This window comes from Alosa alosa, chromosome 12, assembly GCF_017589495.1.
Source record: "Alosa alosa isolate M-15738 ecotype Scorff River chromosome 12, AALO_Geno_1.1, whole genome shotgun sequence".
Classification (NCBI taxonomy): domain Eukaryota; kingdom Metazoa; phylum Chordata; class Actinopteri; order Clupeiformes; family Clupeidae; genus Alosa; species Alosa alosa.
The window spans coordinates 7,491,627-7,511,118 of record NC_063200.1 but is presented as its reverse complement, the minus strand read 5'-3'; the positions used below and the strand labels follow the sequence as shown (position 1 = coordinate 7,511,118).

Sequence of the window (19,492 nt, the reverse complement as noted above, 5' to 3'; positions counted from 1 at the left end):
GGCTGACCATATTCTGCAGGGTGGCATCTTAAGGACCCCGACTGGGTTGGAAAAAGCTGTAGAGGGATAAACCGGCGGGGTGGATATATGTGTGTTCGCGTTTTTGTTCTTAACAATTATTTAATTCCCTTTTCGAAACTGCGGACTGACACACAAGTGGAAGGCAAATTGGGGTGTATTCCGTCGTGTACCACTTTGACGAGATCGTACTAATTCGTCACGTTGTTCTGATCAAACCGATCAGATCAGACGTCTTCGGATATTGTCCTGTGTGGATACGTTACCCATTAGGATAAAGACAGCCAGCAATCAAACTAGTGCAGTGGTTTAATCTAAACAGACGATGAGTACCCTGGAATCTGTGGATCGAGTCGAGTTGTGCGAGAGTCTGTTGACATGGGTGAGTGTATTCGAATGCTGCTTGGCATTTTAATGATTTCTAACTGTCCAGACGAATATGCCTAACTGGGATAGCAAGCTAACGGTAACACCAGTTAGCTACCTACCTTATTTGTCTTGATGAGTACACTGTATCAGTCACACAGGCCAAATGCATTTTTGTGTTCAAAGCTAACTTATCAACCTAGGCTTATCGCATTTTATCTGGCGCAATCATTTTACGCAGTTTTCCCCTTCTCAAACACCGAGAAGGATACTTTGCCAGCTGTTTTTCAGGCAGACATTCACATTAGTTACAGTATCTTACTATATCACTGTTGGCTTGTAACGTTATCCAGATCAACAATATGACTCTGTATAGTCATTTAACAGGAGATCTCGGAAGCGAAAAGTCTTAAAGAGAAATTATGATCCCCAAAGCCTAAGTAATAAATCTTGTGACAGTGCGTTATGTAATCGCAGAAATGTCAATGGGATGATGTTAGGACGCAATGTTAGATAACGCAATGTGCTAAGTTTGATGTCCAAGTGTGTGATCGCTTAATTTGCTACATTTGAGGGTTGCCCACTCTATGCAAGCTATGTTACATTCCTACTGTATCTCTACTGGCAGAAATCCTCAGCATGTCAAATTGTCGTGTGTTCTGTTGTCATACTACGCCAAAACCTGATTTCGACATGTTTCTAGACAGAGTAAACGCGTTTCCCAAACCCATACCCGCTCCCAACTAAGTTTTGATTTCATGATATGCCTATACTCCTGTTAGCTATTTCATAAACTGTGACTTAAGAGTAGATACCAGAGAACACCCATTTCAGCCTTTGGATCGCATCCAACGTACTGTTGTTTTCTTGTTTTCTTGTTTTTATGGAATCACCTCTACATCCCAAGTCCCAAAACTGCTGTCGTCTTCAGTGCTTCCATAAGATTTTTTTCCAAAAGATTTTTACCTGAACATTTTGAACAGTAAGGCTGCTGCCTATGCTGTCAATCAGGAACTCTACATTCCTAAGGCTCTGTTTAATCACATCACTCTAATCAGGAGGTACAAATAGGTGACTCTAGGACTAGAGTTCTCAGTCTTTGGTAGTCAGATTAGTTTCTGCACATCTTTGCTCTAGCTTCCTGCTAATATCTGTCAAAATTCAAAACCCCAGTCAGTGGTCAGTGTTAAACACACAGTTGTACTGTGGACAAACTAAGGCTACTGAGGGGACTGAAAGGGGACCGTGCCTGACTGGACACACAGCAACAGGAGATAGCCCTGACTGACAGCAGTACAGAAAGGGATGTCAACAAGCCTTCTGTGTAGAAAACCCAGGAACATGGCCCAAGGCTGCACTTATCACTTCATCCCTCTCTCTCCCTCTCCCTCCCTCTCTCTCTCTCTCCGTCCTCTGTGTTTGTGTCTCGCCCATGCTTTCCCCTTGTCTCTTTCTCACTCCTGTTGTTAATGTCCTCTCAATAACAAAAGGTGAGAGAAGAAAGAACAGCTGCATTAAGTGGATGGACAGTGGTGAGCAAACTGTTGTTTCGCACCACCAGGAACCACTCTCTGCCTCTAGACACATGAATAAGGAAACATGTTTGCCAACAGCTTAGGTAATGGATAATGGCTGTGCTGTCGGTGCACGTTGTGATGCCTCAGCTAAAGGAGATGGACATAGAAACTGCTGCTGTGGACTTGCTGATTCACACCCTGAAATGTCAAAGGCAGCACAGGCTGGCACCAGGAGGGGATTAAGGGCAAATGACAGACAGTGGGGGTGGATGATGTGATGGTCAGTAGATTCATTCATTCTTTCTCTCTCTCTGTCTGTCTCTCTCTCTTTCTTTCTCTCTCTCTCTCTCTCTCTCTGTCTCTCTCTCTTTCTTTCTCTCTCTCTCTCTCTCTCTCTCTCTCTCTCTCTGTCTCTCTCTCTCTCTTTCTTTCTCTCTCTCTCTCTCTCTCTCTCTGTCTCTCTCTCTCTCTCTCTCTCTTCCCTCATTATGGCGCTAGAACAGATGATTAAATTAAGGCCTGGGTGATTGTATGGTGTTTCCATGAGACTACAACATCTCTTGTTATCTTCTCTGAGACATCTCTTGTCGTAGAACTTGCTTTGACATCTCTTGAATAACCTCATCTTCTCCCCCTCCTTCAATCTGTCAGTGAGACAATCCTCTGGGAGGGGCAGGTGTGGAGATAATTAGAGTTCATTTGCTCTTCAAAAGTGTTTTTAGACTGGTGAGGTAGATTAGAACGTTTGTGCTTCAGTGCCGAAGGGAGGGGTGTGCAGGTGAAGTGAACAGGTTCCTCGGTCGCTGTCTGATGACAGTGGCAGCCGTGAGAATGCATTGCTGCTTCTTATCACAGCTGTGCTACAGATCAGAAAGTAGGCCAAAATGCAAGTCATGCATTGCACTAGTTTGTTCATGTGAAAAGGATGTGTCTTGTTCCTGTGGTGGAGGTGAACGGAGTGAACGTCCCCTGAGCAGTGGGAGTGTGTGGTGACTCATGAGTGGTTCTCGAGTTTCCTGTCTGAAATGTTTGTGTTCTCTGAAGGTTTCTCATTCCCATCCACAAATAGAGTGTCTGGTGTGCACACACAACTCATAACCCATCCACAACCCCTAGCACTCTGTCAATGACCTTTCTCTAGCTCCAGCGATGGGCTATCGCTCATCTACATGCTGGCCACACACACACATACTCCAGCTGGCAGGCAGAGCTGAGTGAGCATATGGCTTGGGAGCCGGCTAATAGACCTGCACTGGGACCGCTGTGTGATGCAACAGGCTTGGCCCAGGGCCGCGCCATGCCCCGCAGGGACCGGCTAAATGGTCAGATCGATCCAAACCACCATATCACGCTTGTCCTCATCCATCTGTCATTCAGAATAAGGGGAAAAATGAAACCGTGTGCACTCACTTTTATTCATTGGCATCGTTTTCAGGACCCTAGAAGAGTTAGCTGTGAGCAACTCTTAACTTGGCTTAGCTAGAGACTGGCTGTTTGTCAACAGCAGATTGGTCATAAATGTTGCAGTAATGAGCCTGACAGATCGCTGAGGTGGAATGTGTGTGAGGACCTCTCTGAAGTTGTTGTTGTTTGTTGGTTGAAACGTGTGGTCAAGCATTCAAGTTTGAATTTTCAAATGTTGCCCTCTTGACTAGATTTGTTTATTTGACTCTTCATTTGTCTGTCTCGAGACAGAACACTGAACAAAAAGACAAAGTTATATTCTTGCAGTGTGCAATAGCAAGGAAGCTTGATTAGTTGAATTATTGCTGTTTTTATTGGAGTTATGCATGGAAATCACTTTTCTCGCGTCTCGACAGCCCCTCTGACCTCAACCGAAGCCCCTGGCAACAGTGCAACGGGCGCTGTGTCGCCTAACAGTGTCCACCTTGTTTGCTGAGAAGAAAGGGCTGGCGAGTTGCAGCCAGAGGCCACTGTACAGTAGGCTGAGCACACTCAGTGGAGGCAGAGAGCCAGAGCGAGGCATTGGGCTGTGGAGAAGGGTGCACCAGAAGCTCGGACCTGTGGTCTGTTCAGAGATGAGTGGTGCAGTGGGAACCCAGGATCCTTCTGTTTTTCTGTCTGGCACACCAAAAGAAGCTTGTGCTCTTTGTTCATATAACACTGCTATAACAATTCTTTTTTTTTTTTAAACAATTGAATAAGCCTAAGGTTTCTACTCAACAGACATGGAGGTTTTTGAGAAGCATGATGGCCTAGTATCCATAAGCTTTTCAGGCTGATGAGCCGTGGTTTTGTTTTGGATAGTAGGTGTTATTGTCCATTGTTTATGTCATCTCAGCAGGTGTTAATGGCTGCCCGTTGGGTTTTACCGTTGGTTTTCCCTGAGGATGTTTTACAACGCTAGTCTGTGAAGAGCACATACACCCTTCTTGGCCCATTGGCGTGTGAAGACAGGGAATAGCTTCTCCTCTACAGCTGGACATAATGTGGTCTGCTCGCATTCCACACATAGCTGTGAGCAGCGTTTAGGGAATGAGAATCTCACTGAGCGTCACAGCAGACCTCTCCAGACAACTCATGGAGAGAGCCGTAGAGCTGACCAGCTAACCCCAGAGACCAATTAAGATACGCTGTTAGCCACACCTCATAATGGAGTGAAGTTGAAGAGTGACTAAACCTAAAGCTAACAAGCTAATTTCACTCATGGGCAACTTACACAAGAATGTTTCGGAAGTAACTGAGACAGTTGGCAAGAAGACTGTGTCAGGACACACTGTCACACAAGGCCTGTTCATCAGGATTTCTCATTATCTGTTCTTGTCCATTTTTGCACTCCTAATCCCAATCCTGGAGTTCTGGGCTGCTTGCTCTGACCATCAGGGTTTGCAGGCTGTATTTTTGGTAATTTTCCTAAGAGCTGGCCAGCCCCACCCTCCCACGCTGCTCCCTCTCAGTGTGTTTCCTCACATTCAGAGGAGATTATGGGTGTAGACTTCCTCTCTTGCGTCATGAACTTGAGCGTTCCTTTTAGCCACATAGGCAGGTTTATGTAGGCTCTGTTTTGGGGGCCTCTTTTAATTTCAGTTTTATTGTGTTTATGTGTTTTAGTGAGTAGTAGTTAAAATGCTGTGGTTGAGTGCGTCCTGTTTATAGGTCTTAGCCTAAGTAACATTTGTGAAGGGTCCAATCACTGACACCACTGCACATTTAGTGCTGAATGGCTGCCAGCAGGCTGGGCCTGAAGGATAAATCCTCAAGAGTCTGGGGAAGATTTGGGGGATTATTTGGTCAATGGTCCAATCTCCCTGGAGTATCAACCCCTCTGCCTGGGTTTTGACCAACGTCCTTGTTTGGATATTATGCCCAGGATTTGAATGGTCATTTAAAGTTCTTTTATTCGCCAGGACATCACCATGATATTGTGACCATGTGCCCTCCTGCACAGTTGTTTTGCACCACAACCACTTTTGGTTTGGTCACTGCTTTTGAGTATGGTATTTTGGGAATGGCTTGCCGTCTTTGTCGAACAGATATCAATTTGTCCCCTTGACCTTGACCCAAGTCTACATAGTCTACGTAAAGTGTACATTAATGGTTGGAGACTCTCTTCCGGGGAATGCCCTCAGCCCTCTGTTGTTCTAGTGTTCGTATGTATTTCAGGAGAGGCTCCACTTAGACTCCTGAAGGCTTCAATTGTAGCCTTCTCCTGAGCAGGCTCTCTGTCACTCACGCGGTTAGTGTTTCCCAACCAGCATGTGAGGGCTAAATTTAAAGCCTTGGCAATTCGGTCACCACGTAACGGCCTCTACGAGCGGACTTGCCTGGCCGAAGAGAGGCTGGCCTCTTTCCAGATCAGTCTGATATTTAAACCAAACAAAAAAAGCCCTTAAGCTAATTAGCTATGTTCTAAACCTCTCCCAAAAGAATAGCGAACTCAATACTGATGGCATGGACTTAGCATTTAAAACAGGCCATGTGTTTTACATTGTGTATGGACTAATCCTTATGTAATGTGTAGGCCTACATGGCTGGTCGAAGCTGTACTTGAGCAGTTTCAAGCAGGTCTTTCCACGGTTTAATTATACCATTCAGTGCATTTTGCTGTGAAGTGTTGAGCTCTGTGTCATCTGCCCTTGGACTTGTTTGTGGCGGTGAAGAGGCTGTGCAGTGATGAGGGCGAGCTGAAGCGGCTAGCGTGCCACTCAAGCGCGTAAATGATTTCCATGGAGGTCGCGCTGGTCGATTCTGCAGGAATTTGCGCTGGCCCCTGCCTTCATTCATGGACTAAGGCAAATTAATTGGGAGCCGCTGCGAGGTTATGGCAGTATATTCATTAGTGCACATTCCCACTTCCTGGGACCTTGCATGGTTGTGTAAATATTGAAAAACACACACACACACACACACACACACACACACACACACACACACACACAGTGGGATGGTATTTAGGTTCACAGAACGCCATTTCCCTCCAATCTCGGCTTCTACAGCACATTCATCCTGCTTCTCCCACACATAACATTCTACCTGTCCTGAGGCCTGAACATACATCAGTCTGGCCTCCCTGCACCAGCCGACTGCACTGCGTCGATAGGAATCATTCCCATCCCATTCCCATCCCATTCCCAGTGTTTGCAGACCCAGAGAACCAGCCTGAGTGGAAGCCGATGAACGTGGGTGGCGGGAAGAGCGGGTCCGTCGTCGGTACTGGCCCGTGCCGAATGAGCCAGTCCCATCAGTCAGTCCCAGAGCCACCCAGGATCAGGCTGAGCGTGAAATGGAACAGGCAGGCTGAAAGTGGAGCAGATCAGGGGCAGGAGGGGGTGTAGAATGGCGTGGGGGATGGAGGGATTCCCCCAGCTGCTTCCAGAGGCAGCCAGGCAATGATAACATGTCTGACACACACACACACACACACACACACACACACACACACACACAGACTCAGACTCAGAGAAGCCTCGCTTCAGACACCTGCAATTTTAATCAGCTAGGCCTTTGTGTCTATCACCACCGTAGCTGCTTCATAGGAGGTGTGTGTGTGATTATGGCTTTCTTGAGCGTCAGAATGAATTAATATGCAAGTGCTCAGCAAGAGCTGAAGTCTGACACTATAGACATGATATTCCTACTGTTATTATACGGCCCTTCACAATGCTAGTAGAACGCTCCATTGACTTGAATGGGATTTCCCAACGTTCTACGGTAAAATATTTTTATGTAACCGCTGCAAACATATAATTACCGCTGTCAATGGCAACGGGTTTTGTGCTTCTGATTTACATCTTTCATATCACTCCACAAGTAGTCCGGTCACTTCTTGCAAAAGTGAAAGCAGATGGTTGATCAGCTATGTTCTAAATAATGTTTGATTCAAGTTCAGCGTGTGTTGCGAACTATTTGTTTCTCAGCAAAAGCCACAGCGAAATGGTAACAAATAAATGTCAGAGACATGTGGAGTTTATTTTTTCGTTTTGGCAAGTAGCCGTATAATAAGCGGGATAATGTATAGAACGCCGGTCATTATCTAATTTCTGGGTTCTCAGATTAGGCATTATCAGAAAATAAGTCCCTTCAGGATGAAGCAAGTCCTGTAGCTACAAGTCATGTTCGCCCTGTCGGGACTTATTTTCTGATAATGACTGGCGTTCTATACATTATCCCTTACTAATAATAGGCCTAAATCTCCTTCATAGTTGAATAAGCTTGCCAATTTGCGGCAAAGATGGCTAACCATACCCAAAATGGCATTAAAGGTACCCATTTAGTGGGCAGGTCTATGATAGAATGGCAGGACTGACGGCGTGGAGCTGGGCTGACGTGGCCAGTGACTCATGTGCCAGACACAGAGTGCTGTTGTGGCAAGATGCTGGAGCAGCAGAGTGCCCTCTCCTTCCTGCTGATGGATGAGATGCCATCCCAGTGTGCTCCTTTGGGAAGTGGGCTTCTCCCTGAAAGAGAGTGTGTGTGTGTGTGTGTGTGTGTGTGTGTGTGTGTGTGTGTGTGTGTGTGTGTGTGTGTGGTCACTTATGAGCGATATATGGGCTTTGACGCAGTACGAGATCCTGGGAATTGGCCCCAACAAGGTCTCTCAGCCCAGAGGGTCATCTCACTCTGAGCGGCCTAGGAGAAATGTCCAGTGTGACGTGAGGTTGCCATGTGCCTGGCCCCTGCATCAGCATCCTTTGTTTTACTGAATGCACTCAGGTGACTGCGCCCCCCAAGCGTGCGCCATTTTTGTTTTGAGTGAAAAATGATTGTTGAAGAATGCCTGTGAGTTGAGTGTGTTGCACCGAGAATTCCATGACTAGACATTCAGCAGTGGAAGTCTCCTGAACGGTCTGCTTTCTCTGTCATAATACCCTTCCGCCCCTCCCTCTCTCTCACTTCTGTTTTCAAAACAAAGCCCCCTCTTTCTTCCTCTCTGCTCTGAGCTCTACTGAGTTGGTCTGGCTTTACTGTATGTTTCTCTCTTTGTGTGTGTGTGTGTGTGTGTGTGTGTGTGTGTGTGTGTGTGTGTGTGTGTGTGTGTGGGGGAAAGAAATATGTAGAGTGAGTGTGACTGTGATTATGTGATTGAGAGCGAGGAGAGAGAGAAAGAAAGTGCATGAGTGTGTGAGTGAGCGAGAGAGAAAGGGAAAGAGGGAGCGAGAGGGAAAGAGAGAGAGAGAGAGAGAGGGAAAGAGAGGCCCCATCCCAGTTCATGGCAAGTGGAACAGCTCGTTGCTGGTGTTACGTAAGTGCCGGAGTCGAGTGTTTGGGTTCATGCCTCTTTGGCCACGTGCCTGAACTTAATGCCGTGGCCCGGAGTCCCAGCTGCAGCTGACGCCGCTAGCCAGCAGAGCAGAGCAGAGCAGAGCAGAGCAGAGCAGCGGAGAGCAGAGCAGGGGAGAGGAGAGGAGGAGAGGAGAGGGGAGGAGGAGAGGAGAGGAGAGGAGAGGGAGGGAGGAGGAGGAGGAGTGGTGGAGAGGAGAGGGTGGAGAGGGAGGAGAGAGGAGGGAGGTGGAGGAGGAGAGGAGAGGAGAGGAGAGGAGAGGAGAGGAGAGCCCTCCCTGTCTGCTACTCCCTGGCCTCCCTCCCTCTCCCTCTCCTGCTCCACTCCTCCCTCTCCTCTCTCCTCTCCTCCTCTCCACCCCTCTCCTCTCCTCCTCTCCTCCCTCCTCTCCTCTCCTCTACACCCAGCTCTAGCCTTCTGATGTGGCAGAGTGGGGGGTGTGGGGGGGTAGGCTGCTATTTCACATGGAAATTTCCCATAGTGTTAAGAAACAAGATGTCTGCACCAACAGCATTCTAATGAAGTGAATGTAGGACAGGTTTGCAGGTGGAATTAAATGAAAAAAAAAAAGGCTCTGGTTAGTGTTTGTGGGCAGTGAGTGTTAAGGTGAATCAGTGTGGGGGGTGAGTAGAACTTTCAGTTGGGGGTTCCTGTTTGACGTAAGCATGAGAATTGCCACCCACATTTCTCTGGTAGATGCCACTTCTGCCCCTTTGTTGTTATAGACTTTTCCTTTGAGATCACTGGCCCTAACTATAGCCTAGGAACTGAAAAAAGCCTCCTGCTATCCAGGCCTGGCTTTTTTTAACATCAGCTGACTGGTCAGGTGAATGAGCCACAGTCAGACGGGTTGAGTCGGCCTCAGCCAGACAGCCCACCTGCTGAGTGACCGGGTAAAGCTGGCGCGGCAAAGCCTGCAGGTCGACTCCTGTCACGACAGGGTTTGGTTGAGAGACTCTCTGAAGGAGTGTGTCTGTTTGAGGAGTGCTGGGCTCTTTCCTTACTCTGACTTCTGTAGTTGTAGTGTTGTTTGTAGTTGTAGTGTTGTTTGTAGTTGTAGTGTTGTTTGTAGTTGTTGTTGTTGTAGTGTTTTTGATTTTACACTCCACCATGTTTATTTCTTTTGGTTAAACTGTGTACAAATGAAGGGGGTTTGAAGATGGCCTCTGCTGCTCTGTGCATTTGGTGTTCCTCCCCACTTTCCCCCCCTGCTGGATCTGAACCCTTTTAAGTATCTTGTAAAACTGGTGAGTACAGATGGAATATCCAGAGGTCTACAGATGTTTTCCAGGTCTTTGGAGTGTGTGTGTGTGTGTGGAGACTGGAAGAAGAGTGTTTGTCTAAATAACACCCTTAGGGTTGTTCTAGGGGCACTGCTAGGCCTCTCATGTTGGTACACAGTAATGCACTGGGACACACACACACACACACACACACACACACACACACACACACACACACACACACACCCTCCAGCAGTTTGATACCACACACTTGCCTTGCTGAGGTCCAGGCCCAGGCAGGAAGGCAGAGAAGGAGCAAGAATGAGTTTGCCAGAGAAGGAAAGAGAGGAATGAAGGGAGAATGGAATGAGGGAGGGAGAGAGGGAGGGAGAAGGGGCTACATTTCTTTTCTTCTGCAGCCCTGAGCAGTGTTCCAACTTTCCATTGGGCAGCCATGAGCACGTGCGGTGGGACAAGGAGTTCCCAGCATTGTGTGTGTGTGTGTGTGTGTGTGAGAGAGAGAGTGTGTGTGTAAGAGTGAGAGCAGGACAAAGGGACACTGAGCAGCTACTGTTTTGAAGAAATGACCACTCGTCTTAATCCTGTTGCTCACACACTGCTACTAGTCATCATAAGATGACAGCAGAGAGAGAGAGAGAGAGGTAGGTGGGAGGTGAAGTCAGGGACAGAACAGCTGTGTTTATTCTGCGCCACTGAGAGCGAGGGAGAGAATGAGTTGTCAGTAAGAACCGGACGTGGTGTCTGCACTCTGAGGAAATTGGAAGCCTTAAGATTAGAGGAAGCCCCTGGCCTGTCTTTAAAAGGGGGAAAGGGCAGCCGCAATCTCTCCACAGCTACTGCTTTATCTCATCACTTCAGATCTCTCATGTCCTCCTTTATTTTATTGAAACGATCCTACTGTGCCTCTAACAGTATGTGTGTAGTAGATACTTTTTATGCCACTTATGGGATATATTACACACACACACACACACACACACAGAGGTATACAGAATTAGATGTTACTATTGTACCACAAAAAAAACTTCTTGTAAAAGGCAGAGTTGCTGTACTTACACCTGATTTTAATGTCTGTACATGGTGTACTGTTGTGGTTGGCCAGTAAGGAACAATGGGGCAATGGCTGCATGCAGACACTTGACCAAACTTAAAATGGGAAGCATTACGTTTCAGAAATTAACATGCACTCTTAGCATGCAATCAGTCTTGCACAGACAGGAAGGCTTATGTGATAGTGTTGTTTGATTGCATGTAGCCTAATGTCCATACATAGCTCATGGTGTCCCTTACATTCAAGTGTGTGTATGGGGTGTGATTATCTGCCCTGCCTGCTTAATAACCTTACCTTCATTGTATAATATGATCTAAGAATGTACTCACAATGTTGAAGATAGGGAAGTGTTTGTTGAAGTTTAAACTTTGGTTTTGTATACCCATGTGTGACTATCTTGTTTCTGTGTCTCCCTCAGATTCAGACGTTTGGAGTGGAGGCGGCGTGTAAAACAGTGGAGGATCTGACCAGTGGGGTGGTCATGGCCCAGGTCCTGCAGAAGATGTGAGTCTGGAGCTCTCTGCTGCCCAACAGTCACTGACTATTCCTCCAATGGGGTCACAACTCTGTCTGAAAGCAACCAGTCAGCAGGGCCTTTGACCTGATAGGACCACTGTCTCCAACCAGTCTTTACCACCCTATGGATTGCCAGTGGGACTCAACATAAAGCTTTAAAGTTTAAAAGTTATTTACTTCAAGCAATTAATTAAAGGTCATAACAAATTAAGGTTTAATAAGGAAATGTCACATACCTGAGGGCAGCTGTAGCCTCTTCTGTGAGTGGATGTGCAGTCACTGTCTGTTTGTTTTTGATGGTGTTGTGGGCGGATTTCTTAAGCACTGCCCGTGGTTGATGTTTATATGCTGTGGCTTTCACAGCACTGTGTGTAAGTATCCTGTTTAATGTGTAGTTGAGTTGGTGGAATTCACCATTCAAGGTGGTGTGTTGTAGCAGAGGGGTGGGAGGGGCTGGTGATGATGGGCTTTTACACGCTGTGTGACAAAACTTCTGATGCAATACAACAGCTGTCACTACAAATGATCTGATCAAGATGTAATGGTGTTTTGATTTTTTTTTTAATTGGTGATTTCCTGTTGTGTTGTGTTACTAAATTCAAGGCCTCAGTTCCCCAACATGCTCACACAAGTCTAAATCACATGCCTCTCTCTCTCTCTCTCTCTCTCTCTCTGCCTCTGTCTCTGTCTCTCTCTTTCTCTTAGCGATCATGTGTATTTCAATGACAACTGGATAAGCCGGATTAAGCCTGAAGTGGGGGATAATTGGAGATTAAAGGTATGCCATACGTCAGTCTCCATTTTCACAGAAACCAGTATTATTTTCTGGCCGCCCTAGTCTCAACCCGTGTTGTGAACTCACTCGAACACTCTCTCTTCTCTCCCTCCCTCTGTTTTTTTTGTCATTCTCTGTCTCTCTCCATTCAGATCAGCAACCTAAAGAAAATCTTAAAAGGAATCTTGGACTACAACCAGGAGGTGAGAGTGAAGCGTGTGTTTGCATGTAGCATATTCAACGACTAGCAGACCAGACGCCTAAATGAATTGTTCCCACACTATGTGTTCTTCTGTCTGCTGACCACAAGCTCACCTCTTGTGGGTCCCCTTCTCTCTTTTCCTCTTCACTGACCTCTGTGTTCTCACTCTTTCTTTCATCCCTCTCGTGTCTTCACTCATCGGTGCGCTCCTGGGTTGCATCTCCTCTCCTCTCCTCTCCTCTCCTCTCCTCCTCTCCTCTCCTCTCCTCTCCTCTCCTCTCCAGATCCTTGGCCAGCAGATTAATGACTTCACACTCCCAGATGTCAACCTCATCGGCGAGCACTCAGACGCAGCCGAACTGGGCAGGATGCTGCAGCTCATCCTGGGCTGTGCAGTCAACTGTGAACAGAAGCAAGGTGTGGAATCTGTGTGTGTGTGTGTGTGTGTGTTTGTCTGTCTCTCTGTATATCTTTTAGAGTTTGTGTCTTTGGGCTGGAGCTGTTGAATCTTGTGTGCCTGTCTGGAATTGTGTTTGCTTTTTTGTGTGTGCGCTTTGTGTGTGCGTGTGCGTGTGTCTGTCTGTGTGTGCGTGTGTCTGTCTGTCTGTGTGTATGTCTCTGTATGTTTTGAGCATGTGTGTTTATGCGTACGTGTCTGTGTTTTAGGTATGTCTGTGTGTCTATGTGCTTATCAGTATGTGAGGGAGTGTGTGTGTGTGATTGATTTTTGGATGTCAGGGTTGGTTTGCAGTGGTGTGCTTGCTTAATGAGCTCCATGTCTGTTGGTGAGCATTGCTGCCTGCGCGCTCAGGGCTTCTGTGTGTAGCAACGCTTTGATGAAGCTGAGGAGGAGCTCCCTGGTGGTTTAGCTCTCCTGCAGACAGCAAGTGAAAAATAAAAGAAAGCGAGGACCGTTGTGTCCATATTTAGATTCCAGCAAGTCTCCTTAATACTAACATAATCACAAACACGCCCAGTACCACGAAGGACAAAAGATAGATATATAGATAGAAAAATAAATAAATAAATAAAAACAGGCTACAAAGCAAAATATAGCCTCATAATGGAATGCACTTAGGATTCATGCAGTATCTTTGCGATGTTTGTGAAATGTATGAAGACCCGTTTCCATAGACGAGAAGCAATTTATTTTTATTTTCAATGAAACGTTACATTTAGTTTAAATCAAAATTCCTTTGCGATTGAGATCTCCTTTAAGTGATTCTGCATGTGCATTTCAAAGCGTTGCGGCATGGAGTGATACAAACAGCTGCTTTACGATTGTTTGTGAATAGGTCTTGGTGAGTTAGGAGTCCTCTCGTCTACTTCTAAGCTGTCCCAGACTTCTTAGAAGACTACTTTTAACACTAAAATGCTTTTGAGAATTACTCTTAGTCAAACAAATTATGAGTCCTAAAGTTATGACTGACATGATGCCCCTAACTTCACTAGTTAGGAGCTTCTTTTAACCTTAAGATTCTTTGTGAATATGGGCCCTGATCTCCATAGCAACACATTTTCGATCAGCTTTGGAAAGGTGGAGCTGGTGAAATGCTGCTGGCTGGACACACACTCTCTGTAAACACCCTCCGGCTCCCAACCCAGCCAGGCGATGCAAGGTGATGCTGACGGGTGGGACGCACAGGCAGTGGCGCACACAGAGTTTACTGACATGAAATGAGAGAGGTGGAGGAGGGTTGTGGAGTCGACTGGTATTGAGTTCATGATGCCAAAAGCCATCTCCATTTTGGGCTGTTTTCACAGAGTACATCCAGACAATCATGATGATGGAAGAGTCTGTGCAGCATGTTGTCATGACAGCCATCCAGGAGGTATGTCTTTTTCCCCCACAGTGCATTGAGAGGGGGGTCAGGGGGACAGTGTACTGTTACATCATTAATGTCACTGAAATTAATGAATACATTTATAAATCAAATGATTTTCTGCCATAGCTGATGAGCAAAGAGACGCCGGTCACAGGAGGAAGTGATACCTACGCTGATCTTGACAGACAGGTAAACAAACATGACCCCTGTTCTGGCACCTGGGTTTTATTTGCTCTCGTTCACTATCACAACTTGTTTTGTTTGGAGCTAAATTATTTATTCAGAAGAAAATGACATTAGAGACCTTTGCGACTAGGGGTGGGACAAAATATCAGTATGGCAATATTTTCGTATGACTTCTTTTTGTGTTGTGTTATGGATACACTGCCACCACATACAGTTACTTAAATATTAAATCAATGTTTAAACTGTGTCTAGAAATGTGTCTAGAAATGCTGAAATATGCAGTTTTCTGAGAAACATGTTTGTTAGTATGGTGTGAATGTTTTACGATTGGCAACAGACAGCCTATTGTTAACTAATTTAGTTTTTAGGCTATGTTTAATAAAGCTTGGTTAGTGAGAGTGTGTCTCTTAATGCAGCAGGGGTTATAATGGCTCCAGACAACCTTATAGCGGTGTGTGTTGTGTGACGATCCTGTGTTCCTACATCCTGTAGCTCAAGAAGACGGTGGAGGAGCTAAACGATGCTCTGTCCACCAAAGAGGAGATTGCCCAGCGCTGCCACGAGCTAGACATGCAGGTACAGGCCGTTTACTTACACACAAACACACACACACACACACACACCTGGGACACGGCATACATTCACACCTTGGCTAAACAGAAGAATGTTTTTTTTCCAAATGGGAAGTTTCACTTGAGAATGTCTTATGATGAATAAGAAAAATAATATTAAAGTTGAAATAATAGCAATGGGGTCTATATCTGTCAGTAGCACAACAACGGTTACTGTGTATGTTAACTGGTATAATTTCTATTCTTTTACATGATGTACATGGTGTAACTCCTGGACTCAAAGGTAGTTGCCAATATCTATCATTCAGGAAATGGTGGTAGGCAATGACCAGGCTGGACATTTCATACATAATCAAGGATAAGATTACAAGTGTCTTAAACTCTGTGCAGTGGGTGACACACTGACATTAAGCTAATGTAGTGAATTTCCTGGTAATTGGTAAAGCTGAGTCCTGTGTGTGATAAAAACATGTTAATGTTAAAAAAAGACACTTTCACAAGTAAGCAAAATGAGATCCTGAATTTACACAATGATGTAATGGATTCATTTTGTTTGATGAACAAACTCAAATGTGGAAAGACGTTGGTGTTTCTCCCATTTGGGAAGCAGACTCTTCTTAGGCATAGGGCCACTCTGGCTGCTCTTCTACACACTTCACTTTCCATTCTCCTCATTTTCAAATATGTAGAACTCACACCAAACCCATCCATGGTCCACACCTATTATTTATTTTACACTTTTTATTTCCTTACGGAATGACACTTGTTTTTTCCTTCATTTCCATCAGGCCATGCATTTAGGATAGTTATGAGCTTTTAGACTGGTGGCTCCCTGTTCTCACATAGGTAGCCGTGTAGCTGGTGCGCTTGAGCTGCAAATGAAACCTGCCCCCGTGCAGCATGTAACGCAGCATTACACCTAGCTTGTGCTGTTCCATCATGTCAGTACTGAGAGACTGGGGTGACGGCTCACCAGTGCCATAAATGAGCAAGTCAAGAACTGATGATTTGAAAAACAGAAGAAAAAAAAAAAACCCCACACACATCAAAAACCTCTGAGCACACATCCTTTCCCAGTTCCTGGATAGCTCGTCCAATTCCAGTCTCACGCTTTATAAAGGCACAAGCAGTCCCACAGTATCCCACTGCCTCGTTGTCCTGTAGAGTGTAAGGCCTTGTGTAGGAGTTGTTTTTTTTCCCTGTCTTTCTTTTGTGTGTAATTTTTTTTTTTCTCTGACCTCTGATCTTGCCTTTAAAGGCCTACCTCGTTCAAGAAGAACGTGATAGACTGAGGTTAGAGTATATTGAACTAGAAGAAAGGGTAAATCTTGCTTTTCTTTTTTGAAATACTGTCTTCTTCTGTTCATTCCGTTCCTCCCTTCCTGCAATTCACGCTCGCTCTCTCTCTGTGGCGTTAACGTTGTCTGATGGCCCTGGATTTGCTGTCTGCTTCCATAACAGCACCCCTGAGTGGCGTGGAGGCTCCCTAACTCTGTGTGCGTGTGTGTGTCTGGTTATCCACTGCTTGGTCCTAACTCTGCTGAGTGGTCACACGCACACAAGAGGACTAATGCCCCCCCACCTCCCTCACCTTAACCTACCTGTCTGGGTTCCCATGGCAACGGCTCAAAGTGCTTAGCAACGGTCACCTTGGCAGCCGCAGCATAGATGCCACGTGTGGAGAGTGCAGACGATGCCTAGAAGTCGCTTTTTATTGGCACCAGCATATTATTGATTTATTCCACCAGCATATTATTGATTTATTCCATCAGCATATTATTGATTTATTACATGTTTTCCTTAAGTTTTGAAATTGTTCATAATGTGCTTTGTCCTCAAAGTTCTTGGACAGATGGCATTTAAATATATTTTCACAAAATCAACAGCTTTTGCTGTCTTGCTTTATTTTTAGTGAGCAATTCACTCTGGACACTCCAGTTATATCCTGAGAGTTTAATAAGTCAGAGTTTAATCAGTCATTTTACAGACAGAAAGACAGCATTAACTCCATGTTAGGCCAGTTCACTGTTGGGGTTATTAACCATGAACCTACGAGTCCGTTTCAGAACGGCAAAAACTGATATCTACTAATTATACCTTATATTAACCTTATATTACTAATATAATCTTATAAAACAATCTAGTTGGTATTGTTTTTAGTATAAAGATCTGTGAAAAATGTACTTGCCCCATGGACAGATACATTTTATCTTAAATTTACTTACCCCATGGACAAATAAATTTACTTGTCTTAATTTAAGAACATTTTTACTTATTTTAAGTCGAATAAGTTTATGAGAGCTCAAAGTCTGCATCTACTAAAAACAATACCAACTAGATTTATGTTAATATAAGATTATAAGACTTGGTTAGATATCGTTTTTTGCAGTGAATCATCTTTAGAATCTCTTGGAAAGCAAAGGCACTTTTTAGTTCGCCTGTTTGCAGTCCCCTCGGGAGACTGGGGATGGGTTTGTACTCCCAGCACTGCCGCTTTGCTTTGGTGTGGAATCTCACCCTGCTTCCCATGTTTGGACAGAGCCTCATAAAAACTGCATGATGCCCTGGTTGGCTCGAGACGAGTTTGAGTTTTGGTTGTGGTTTTGCGTTTCTCCCAGTTTTGTTGGAAATGTGCTTGCTTTTACATTCATTGTTTTGACATTATTCATCCTTCATGTTAAGTTGTTTAAATATGTGTTTGCTATAACCAGGCTGATTTCAAAGTAGGCCTTAGATAGATTGGATGCAATGTTTCTGGCTACTGGGTATTCTGTGGGTTACCAGTCAATCATTAATCTTATAATAAATTCCTGCGTCTTTACCCAAAAGACATTATGTTGATTGAGAGGTTAACCTCTTCATACCACAATGGATGTTTTACTTCAGTCTGGTATTAGCCTTGTGGAGGCATGGGCAGTGTTCCATAGCATTATATACTTTAAAGTAGTAGATCACAGGATAAGATTATGGAGGGAGGAGAGAACTACTCGTTCACTGTAGAATGCATAGTTCTGTTTGTGCTGAGACTTCGGTAGGTAGAAAGTAACAGAATATTCCATCTGGACTCTAGAAATGGCCTTCAAAGGCTATCTAATGCTAGTACACAGACAGAGGTAGTTTTTTCAGCTACCACTATGAATCACTTCTATTCTGAACAATTCTTTTCTTTTCTCTCTCTCTCTCTCTCTCTCTATCTCTCCATCATGCTCTCTCTCTCCTCTCTCTCTATCTCTCCATCATTCTCTCTCTCTCTCTATCTCTCCATCATTCTCTCTCTCTCTATCTCTCCATCTCTTCTCTCTATCTCTCCATCATTTCTCTCTCTCTCTCTCTCTCTCCTCTATCTCTCCATCATTCTCTCTCTCTTTCTCTCTCTGTCTCTCTCTCTCCTCGTCCTCCATCCTCGGGCTCAGGTGGCGGGGTTGCAGGAGGAGAAGAGCAGCCTGCTGGCGGAGAACCAGGTGCTGATGGAGCGGCTCAACCAGTCCGACTCCATCGAGGACCTGAACAGCCCCGCCGGCCGCAGACACCTGCAGCTGCAGACCCAGCTGGAGCAGCTGCAGGAGGAGACCTTCAGGTGAGACGGGGGTGCGGGATCAGAAGATCAGGTGAGATGGGGGGGAGGAGGGGGGCAGTGTGGGGATGAACAAGAGCTCAGGTGAGACGGTGGAGTGGATTTGAGATTATGTGTGAAGAGGGGAAAGAGAGATTTGGAGTGGAGGAAGGAGAGCGCATGAGCTGAAGTGAACAGGAAGAGGAGCAGAAAGACGAGGGAGGTGTGGCGTGGTTGCTCAAACAAGCTGCTGTTTGTGTGGGGAAACAGACAGAATATGGAGAGGAACTGAGATCTACACTGAGAACACACGGGACTAGTACCCAGACAGTTCATGTTGCCCGACCCTTTGCCCAAATAAATATTCATGGTCTCTTTCAGGAAAGGGAGGGGTGTGTGTCTGTGTGCGCGGGCATGCCTGTGTGTTTTTAGTATATTTTTTTGGCCTTTTATGCCTTTAATTGACAGGATAGTAGAGAATGACAGGAAGTGAGAGAGAGTCGGGTGGGATCCGGAAAGTCCCACGGGGCGGGAATCGAACCCAGGTCGCCGGCGTACGGTGCAGGTGCCCCAGCCAATTGCGCCACGGCTGGGGCCATGTGTGTTTTTATAATGAAGAGGCCTTTTTGATTTGTTACCATGTACGAAACATAAATTTAATGCATTGTATGAGAGTTAGCCCAAGGCTAATTCACGTCTGCAGTCCCATAACTTGAAGCCAAATCCAGTGATGTGTTTTAAAAGGGGGAAAAAAAGCACCCGATCAATAAATTGTGTGGTTATGCTACCATGGCACGATTTGTCTGCCACATGTAATTGTAAACGTGCTGGGGCTTTGGTGTGGGGTTTTAACCTTGCAATCGCTTCAGGCAACATCGTCTCGGCGCTAAAAAGTGTGTTGGGAGCCATAACTCACTGCGGGGA

General features: G+C 45.5%; 1 protein-coding gene across 4 annotated transcripts in view; it reads left to right on the top strand.

The window, feature by feature from the left end:
• Positions 1 to 44: 44 nt before the first annotated feature.
• hook3 (hook microtubule-tethering protein 3) overlaps positions 45 to 19,492 on the top strand; it is a 35,213-nt gene continuing 15,765 nt past the window's right edge. For 2 of the 4 annotated variants that reach the window (XM_048258756.1, XM_048258755.1), the window contains exons 1-10: positions 45 to 400; positions 11,357 to 11,442; positions 12,160 to 12,232; positions 12,382 to 12,432; positions 12,716 to 12,848; positions 14,196 to 14,263; positions 14,384 to 14,446; positions 14,936 to 15,019; positions 16,274 to 16,336; positions 18,429 to 18,592. In XM_048258756.1, coding sequence (XP_048114713.1) covers positions 344 to 400; positions 11,357 to 11,442; positions 12,160 to 12,232; positions 12,382 to 12,432; positions 12,716 to 12,848; positions 14,196 to 14,263; positions 14,384 to 14,446; positions 14,936 to 15,019; positions 16,274 to 16,336; positions 18,429 to 18,592 — 842 coding nt within the window. In that variant the 5' untranslated portion in view covers positions 45 to 343. The remainder of the gene's footprint in view (positions 401 to 11,356; positions 11,443 to 12,159; positions 12,233 to 12,381; positions 12,433 to 12,715; positions 12,849 to 14,195; positions 14,264 to 14,383; positions 14,447 to 14,935; positions 15,020 to 16,273; positions 16,337 to 18,428; positions 18,593 to 19,492) is intronic. The other 2 variants (XM_048258757.1, XM_048258758.1) reach the window with 1 other exon arrangement.